Source organism: Impatiens glandulifera, chromosome 8 (assembly GCF_907164915.1).
Source record: "Impatiens glandulifera chromosome 8, dImpGla2.1, whole genome shotgun sequence".
Taxonomy (NCBI): domain Eukaryota; kingdom Viridiplantae; phylum Streptophyta; class Magnoliopsida; order Ericales; family Balsaminaceae; genus Impatiens; species Impatiens glandulifera.
This window is the reverse complement of record NC_061869.1, coordinates 10976135-10985390: the sequence shown is the minus strand read 5'-3', so window position 1 is coordinate 10985390 and position 9256 is coordinate 10976135. Positions and strand designations below refer to the sequence as shown.

At 30.2% G+C, this 9256-nt stretch overlaps 1 protein-coding gene across 1 annotated transcript; it reads left to right on the top strand.

The window, feature by feature from the left end:
• The first annotated feature begins 645 nt into the window (after positions 1–645).
• Positions 646–1536, top strand: LOC124912107 (tetraspanin-8-like). The gene has a single exon (XM_047452666.1). It carries the CDS (start codon positions 682–684, stop codon positions 1498–1500), a length of 819 nt encoding a protein of 272 aa, XP_047308622.1. The 5' UTR covers positions 646–681; the 3' UTR covers positions 1501–1536.
• The last annotated feature ends 7720 nt before the right edge of the window (positions 1537–9256 follow it).

Here is a 9256-nt window from a genome sequence, read left to right as displayed (position 1 = left end):
AATTATTAATTTTTGAGTTATTTTATTATTTAATATTTAATTATAAAAAATATTATTAAATTTTTATTATTATAAATAATTTTGTTTATTTATATTAATATTTTTTATTTTTGCTAAAACATCTTATTAATTATTTTCAAATATTTTAATTAATTAATTAAAATTAGATAGTTAAATAAATTTGAATCCGACCAAAACAAAAAATTGATTAACTATATCATGTCGATATAAATAGAAAAATTATATTAAATTAAGGTGAAATATAATTTAGAGAAAAAAAATATATAATTATTTTTTTTTTATAATTTAAATAATACTATTAAATTCGACCCGATCTCAACTCAATTCAAAATATTAATCCAAACAATTTCAAATTTATATTAATCCAAACAATTTCAAATTTCGGATTAATCAGTCAAATCATATATTCACACTAATTAATACTTCCTTTAATAAAATCATATGTTCACACACCCCACCCCAGGTAGTATTCAAATTCATAGTTAGGCGCCCGGAGCAAGTCAAAATAAGGCAACGCGGACCGGGTCGCATGAAAGAGGCGATTACACGCGTTAAGACCAAATATAAAAGAAACCCTTTTCATCTTCTTCTTCCTCAATCTCATCAGTCTCTTTCTTCAAATCCAAATCATTTCTCCTTCATTATAACTTGATCAGGAAGATGTTTCGCTTGAGCAATAACCTAGTGGGGATCTTAAACTTCATCACCTTCCTACTCTCGATCCCAATCCTCTGGGCCGGAGTATGGCTAAGCAAGCAAGGCGTCACCGAATGCGAGCGTTTTCTAGACAAACCATTAATAGCACTCGGAGTCTTTCTAATGCTCATTTCCCTAGCAGGTCTAATCGGCGCCTGTTGCCGCGTCACTTGGTTACTCTGGGTTTACCTTCTCGTCATGTTCATCCTCATCCTTATCCTCTTCTGCTTCACCATCTTCGCTTTCGCTGTCACCAACAAAGGCGCCGGCGAGAATCTCTCCGGCAAGGGTTACAAGGAGTACCGTCTCGGCGACTACTCAAATTGGCTTCAGAAACGCGTTAACAGCCCAAAGAACTGGAACAAAATACAGAGTTGCTTACAGGACAGCAATGTTTGTAAGAGCTTGATTGGATCTCAAACCTCTGCTGATAAGTTCTTCATGGAACATTTATCTTCTGTACAGTCTGGTTGCTGTAAACCGTCGAATGACTGTGGATTTGAATACGTAAACCCTACCAATTGGAATCAGACGGGAAATTCAACAATCGATGGCAACCCTGATTGCAAAGTGTGGAGGAATGATGAGAGTTTGCTGTGCTATGGCTGTCAGTCTTGTAAGGCGGGTCTGTTGGATAATTTGAAGCGTGATTGGAAGAAGGTGGCGGTGGTGAATATTGTATTCATCGTCTTCCTTATCATCGTTTACTCGATTGGGTGTTGTGCTTTCAGGAACAACAGGAGGGATAATCATCGCCATTATTATCCGACCAGTAAAATATAGTTAGATCATTGTTATTGTAACCTTTTATCTCTTGTTTTCTTGATCTATTCATTCATTTTGGTTATATTGTATAGCTATAGCTTTAGCTATTAGCTGATATCTTATCTTATGATGCCTGTGTGATTATATGATTTTTTTTGTTCATCTGAAATCATATAATTTTATTTATGTTCAGGATTAGGGGATCCGTTTTGTCCGATCTGTATTAAATCCAAACTAAATTTATCAAATTCGTAATCCAAACAATTTTACTAATTAATACGGATTAGATTGAAAATGGTTTGGATAATCAAAACTAAAAAATATTTATATATATGAAATTGAAATTAGTCAACAATTTTTTAATTTATTTTTTTTTTTAAAAAAATCGATTTTTTATTATTATTATTAAATTTAAAATTAAAAAATAATAAAAAATATAATTATAAAAAAAATAAAAATAAATACCATTGTCAAAGTGATGATAAGTAAAATATATATTATATTGAGATAAAATTTTATTTAAAGAAAAATAATTAAAAAATATATTTTTATTTAGATAGTCTGGATAATTTGGATAATCCTAATCCAATCCGAACTCAATCCGATCCGATCTCAATTCAATCCAAAATATCCAATCCGAATTAGTATTTAGAATTCGGATTGGATTGAATTTCGGATTAATCCACCCAATGCTCACCCCTATTCAGGATTATAGGTTACAAAAATACATAAAGATTTTGCAAATATATTATAACCCAATTTGGTTGGATTGGGTAGTGTTAAAATTATATATTTTTTTAATATCTTATTTAATATTAATTTAAATGGAATAATGTTTTGAAATATATTATTATAAATTCATGAAGTGAATCGTTTTAACCGACTTTTTAGTAGATCAACCCATCCACATTGAAGAAGAGGATGAGTTATCATTTCCAAACGATGAGAATGACAAACCGATAATGACTCATGGTTGCTCATGTTCGATGGGGCCTTAGAAAAACTATGTTGTGGTATCAAAATCATTCTCATAGATCCAACAGAAATATACAACCCAACATCGGTGAATCTCGATTATTCGATCACCAATAATGAAGCCGAGTACGAGGCATGTCGATCAGGGATGATTTACAAGAAAGGTGTCAAAAATTTAAAGTGATCTGCAATTTGAACTTGGTCATATGTCAAGCAAACCGTGAATGGAAAGTGAAAGGGAGAATCTGAAACCGTACCACGAATAGTTGATGAGATTGGTCGATATATTCAAGTAGGTCACCATCACTCATGCCCAAGGTGTTAGAATCGTTTCGAATATGATTTAACTACACAAATTCTTGAAGGTGTCAAGATTAAGCCGTTAAAAATACGTCAAGAGTTGAAAAAGGCATTCGAGAAAAAGTTGATAGCCAACAATGAAGTAGCTAGCGAAATATGGTATGCGTCACTCCAAAGATACAACGAATATAGAGAATATCCGTCTCATTTCCAAAAAAGGAAAGACGAGTCAGAACAAGCTCTGTGTAGATATTCCACCAGTTACATGTTCATGGTGGGTAAACTCTATAGGCAATCGGTCAATAGTCAGAACATGCTTGTGTAGATTGAGATCAGCCAAAGAGGATTATGAGCACATGCGGACCACACATGAACGATCTAGCTTTAGCGAAGAAGATATTCCATTTGGGCTACTATTGGAAAATCTTAGAACTCGATTGTGTGCCGTACGTCAAGACTTGTCATCAATGCCAAATATACACCAACTTGAAACATACTTCGTCGTTGTTATTGTACAACATGACATCGCCATGGCCTTTCTCGACGTGGAGTATAAACATAATCGACAAGATATTCCCACATGCATGAAACATACATCAAATCATCTTTATGGCCATAAACTACTTCACAAAATGTATCGAAGTCGCCTCGTACAAAGTCTTGAAGTCATCGCGTGTATCCAAATTAATCCAAAACAAATAATTTATCGGTACGATGTGCCACATCCTATGATCTCAGATAATGGACGAAATTTTCAAGGAGAGGTGTTGAAGGTGCTCACCGAATTAAAAATTCAACACCATAAGTCGTCATCCTACAAACCACAAACAAACGGAGCAGTTGAAGCGATCAATAAGAATGTGACCACGATGATCAAGAAGATGACTCCTACTTATAAAGATTGGCATGAAAAGCATCTGTACACTCTTGGGGGCTATCGAAAAACGAATAGAACATCAGTAGATGAGACATCATTCCCCCTTGTCTATGGAATGGACGCCGTCCAACCGATTGAAATTAAACTTTCGGTATTAAGGGTGCTTCTAGAAAGTCAAATTGTCGAAGAAGATTGCATTAAGGATCAATATAATCAACTAATATTGATGGGATATATGCGTGCACGCTTTGTTCAAGACTCAAATTTACCAAAAGAGAAATCTAGAAATCTAGACTCAAATGCCTTCAACAAGAAGGTCAAGTCTAGAAATCTTTGTGAATGGGATTTGATTCTGAAGAAGATCCAAGAATTGTTAGACCCAAAGGGCAAGTTCCGACCTTAATGGGAACGTCCGTTCATCATCAAGAAAAAATTATTTGGGTTGACAATCCTCTTGCATGATAAACGACGTAGAATTTTTTGCACCAACCAACCTCATGCACTCAGTAAGTATTTTTCTTAAAGACTAATGATAGGGACATGATATGGATACATCTTGGGATAAAGAATTGGCATACACACATTTAACCTTTTTCTAAAACCGCGAGGGTCTTCTCAAAATTTTTAAATGATTTTCGAAAAAAAAATGAACAACAAAACAATAAAATAAAATAAAACCCTAGATCACACTAGAAACATGTCCAAAATAAAATCGACGATTTTATACTTTGAACTACTTTTCAACCTTATTCCTCTTCAAGAGGTTACATAGGCAACATTGTCTCGAGGATAAAAAAAGGAAGATCGTGGAAAAGATCAAATTCTAAAATTAAATCACGTGATTAATGAAAATTATTTTTCTTCCTAAAAATGTTTAAAAAAATGAAAGATGACTCGTAATTTGAGAGTTGAGAAAGTAAATGAGTCAAAGTAGTCATCAATGTTGAGACATTAAAATTACCACTACGTGTTTACCTAGACTCTTGTCTTTATTTCCTAAAGACAAGAACACGAGTGTATGAGATATACTCATGCTACTTAAAAAAGAGCTCCCCTCATGGTTCACTAGTAAAAAAAGGCCAATTAGAGAGCAAACATAGTGATTGGTCTTTGAAATAACGACGATTTGTTACAAAACCAATCGCTATAAACCTAATAAAAAACCGCGAAAAAATGGCGCCTTCTTTTTCCGCGATTTTGAAGAATTAGTAGCGATTGAAAAAAGAACAAATCGCTATGATTTTATTAGTAGCGTTTGGATAAGTAACCAATCGCCATATTAACGATTGAAACTAGACCATTCACTATAACATTGATAAACAAGGAATTGCCTTAAAAGAGTTTAAATTGACATTGGTATACTTATAAATACCAATAATACTAAATGAATTTGAGATTAACTTGGTAAAAAATACATTATTTCCGAAACTAGCTCATTAATTGGGAAGATATTAGATATCCTTCATAATAATATCATATAGACCATTAATTTGTATTAATCATTGTGGTTTTGTTTTATCATTGATAATATCGTTTAAACCCATTAATTTGGGTTAATTATTGTAGTTTGGTTTTAGGGTTGTCTTGTTTTTATTGTATTTTTATCATACTAATCCACATTTAAAATTATTATTTAAAAATAAATTCTTTTCAATTTGTTATTTGAGTTCTCCAAATTATTACTTATTATTATAATGAGATTTTTTTCAGCACTATTTATTTTGTCAAAAATTTATCCAAAAGTCTATTCCATATAAAATTGTTACTAATTAATTTTTTTTTCAACATCATGAACAAAATAAATTTTATAAACTTTTATTGGAAATAGTAAAAAAAATATTTAAACTAACTCCCACCATGGGACTCGAACCCATGACCACATGTTCATAAAAATATAACTCAAACATAATAGCTATCGGTACAATGACCAATCGCAATTACCTATATACTAACGATTGGTACATTGACCAATCACTATTTACTTAAGTGATACTAGCGATTGGTGTGCCAATCGCTATTTCCTATTAAAACCATTTATAGGTTGAGAGTCTCCCCTGCTCCCTCACTTATCTCTTTCTCTGCCGCTTACAAGTATGTAGAGCATCTTTGACACGAGCTTTGGGACAAATTTTATAAAAGTCTGGAGCTGATCAGTTTTCCGAACGAATGAGATGAAATCAAAGATGCAGCACTACTCAAAGCCAAGGGAAATAGATTTGCAACAAGCGTGTTCAAGTGCGGCTTTGGAGTAGTGATGTATAACATTTGGCAAGAACGAAATGCAAGGATATATGGTAGAACCCGCAGGAGTGTTGAAGAGTTATGGAAAGATATTGTATCGGATTGCAGCGACCTCGCGGGAACATGGACAAGAATTCGAAGCACGGAGCAGAACTGGAATATCTGTAGGAACTGGAATTTACCATTTTTTGAACTCACTAAAATTGAAAGCATTGTTATCAGATAATTCATTTACGTTTTTAGCTTTTTAGCTTTTATTCATAATGTTATAACTTCAAAATCATTCTAGGCTTGTCTAGAATGATCTCTTAAACTCGTGAGTTTTTTTCCCATTTTTGAAATTTTTTAATAAAATGACACTAAGTCGTTTTTCCCAAAAAAAAGAGAACCCCATAAGATATAGTTAAAATTTGAAGTGAGTTGAGAGATATTCATTTTTAAAGTGAGACAGCCCAAGAACATTCTAGTTTTTCATTTCTAAGAGTTTTCTTGTAAATATTTGTGTATCTTCTTGTAACTTCACTATTTGATCATAGTGAATAGCCTTGATGTTTCTTGGCAATTGAATGTAGGCCTTTTGTTAACCAGTATAAAATTTGTGTGTGTTCTATTGCTATTTTATTTTCTTGCTTCACTTCTTTTATTCTTAAAACATTGTCTCTTTGAAGAGACTATGTGTGTCAAATGTTATCCGCAAGTTTGATTGATTTGTGCATTGTTTAATTGTCCAAGTGTAGCAACCTATTGCTTCTCTCCCCAAACACAAAACAAATGCGGTGTAAAATGTCTATCACCGATATTACATTCTAAATCATCCAAACAAAGAAGAAAAAAGGAAAATAAATATATGTGATGTAATATGTATATTCTTGATAGCGTGCTAAATCATCAAAAACAAAACAAAAAGATGCAAGGTAAAACATATACCATCGATAACGCGTTGTAAGCCATCTTAAATTGGAAAAATAATGATCACGGAACGTAAGATGTTTACAGCAAGTAACGTATTCTATAGGCTCGATATAATTGAGTCTTGTATACCATTGAAAGGGAAAAAAATCTAGATCACATTAGGGGCATTAAAAAAGAAAGAATAAAATCCTAGTTCATACTAGGACATTTAGACGTGTTTCAATACTTTCTTAAGGTTAGTGACAATCCTTTTGTTATTAAGTTTAAGAATGTTAGAGTGATTTAAGATTAATATATTATGTGCTACTAGTTGTGGCTTGATTTGTATTCTATTGTTCTAAAATTTTGAAACTAGCATTTATACATTAATAATATGACTACTAGTATATGAAGAAGAGATGTATAAATATAATTGAAAAGAATTTTGGAAAGAATTTAAATTTTGATTTTTACTATTTTGTGTTGATGGACTAGTTTTATATATATATATATATATATATATATATATATATATATATATATATATATATATTGAATCATGATCACTAGGACATAAATAAAGCATTGAGTCCCCAGGCCTTCATGAGGTCCTGGGTTCGAGCCCGTTAGGCGGCAAGTTCTGCGCCTGGTAATTGGTTAAGTATGTTTGCGGGCTATGTACTTAACTCGCGGGGATTAGTAGCACTCCATAAGAGTAGCGGAACCCAGCGTTCTCAAAAAAAAAAAATAAAAAAAATATAAAGAATTGAGTCAAACTCTATTTTGTTGTAAGGTAATAGTTATGAACACTCCAGGAAAGGGTATAAGAATGGGACCTATTATGGGACATACAATATACAATGCATTACAAACGTATGATCATTACGCTTCAACCAAATTATTCTATTCTACCTCTTAGAAAGAAAAAAATTTAAATCAAAATACTCAATAGTATGGAGATACATTTATACTACAAAACTTCGCACGCAATATAAATATATATATATATATATATATATATATATATATATATATATATATATATATATATATATATATTTATATATATATATATAAATGAGTTAAGTTATTTTAATATGTTACGTGTTTTTTAAATTTCTAATATATTAATAAAATTAATTTAATCTTTTTATTCTATAAGATATTTATTTTTTGTTAGATAAAAAATGTTATTAGTTTTAATATTTTAGATTGATTTAAGATTATTTTTAAATGCTTAGTGGGTATACAAATAAATATGTAATAAAACTACAAATTGGTTGATATAATATTTATTTTATAAAATGTAAAATTAATTTTGTTATTTAATATAATTAAAAGTATTCGATTTCTTAAACCAAATAACTTTTTAGATTGAATATTAATTTTATAAAATTAAATTTTTATTTAATTAATAAAATTAATTTCAACTTGTTATTTTATAAATGAGATATTTATTTAATTTATAAATTTCATATTTAATCATGTTGTTTTATTAATAATATTTATTTATAGAATTATATTTTATTTTATAAGGATAAATATTATCATAATATATGTTTATTTTTAAATTTAAATATAAATTTAATTAAATATATTAAATAAAATGTAAAATTAATTTTTTTATTTAATATAATTAAAAGTGTTTGATTTCTTAAACCAAATAACTTTTTAGATTGAATGTTAATTTTATAAATTAAATATTTATTTAATTAATAAAACTAATTTCATCTTGTTATTTTATAAATGAGATATTTATTTAATTTATAATTTCATATTTAATCATGTTATTTTATTAATAGAATTATATTTTATTTTATAAGGATAAATATTATTATAATATATATTTATTTTTAAATTTAAATATAAAGTTAATTAAATATATTAAATACAAAAGAGTAAAAATTACAAAACTTTTTGTCCAAATCAAATTCACTATTATTTTTTTTAAAACGACTTAGGCATCATTTCATTAAAATTTCTTAAAAATAAGAAAAAAACTACGAGTTTAAGAGATCATTCTAGATAGACCTAAAATGATTTTGAAATCGTAACATTATGAATAAAAGCTAAAAAACTAAAAACGTAAATGAATTATCTGATTACAATGCTTTCAATTCTAGTGAGTTTAAAAAACGGTAAATTCCAGTTCCTACAGATATTTCAGTTCTGCTCTGTTCTTGGAATTCTTGTCCACGTTCCCGCGAGGGCGCTGCAATCCGATACAATATCTTTCCATAACTCTTCAACGCTCCTACGGGTTCTGTCATATACCCTTGTATTCCGTTCTTGCCAAATGTTATACACCACTGCTCCAAAGCCGCACTTGAACACACTTGTTGTAAATCTATTTCCCTTGACTTTGAGTAGTGCTGCATCTTTGATTTCATTCCATTCACTCGGGAAACTGATCAACTCCAGGATTTTATAGAATCTCTCCCAAAGCTCTGAAGCAATACATTAGCTCCCGAATAAGTGATATATTGTTTC

What these genes read in the sequence shown, in the direction of transcription:
- LOC124912107 (XM_047452666.1), top strand. Translation starts at nt 682, where the DNA reads ATGTTTCGCTTGAGCAATAACCTAGTGGGGATCTTAAACTTCATCACC.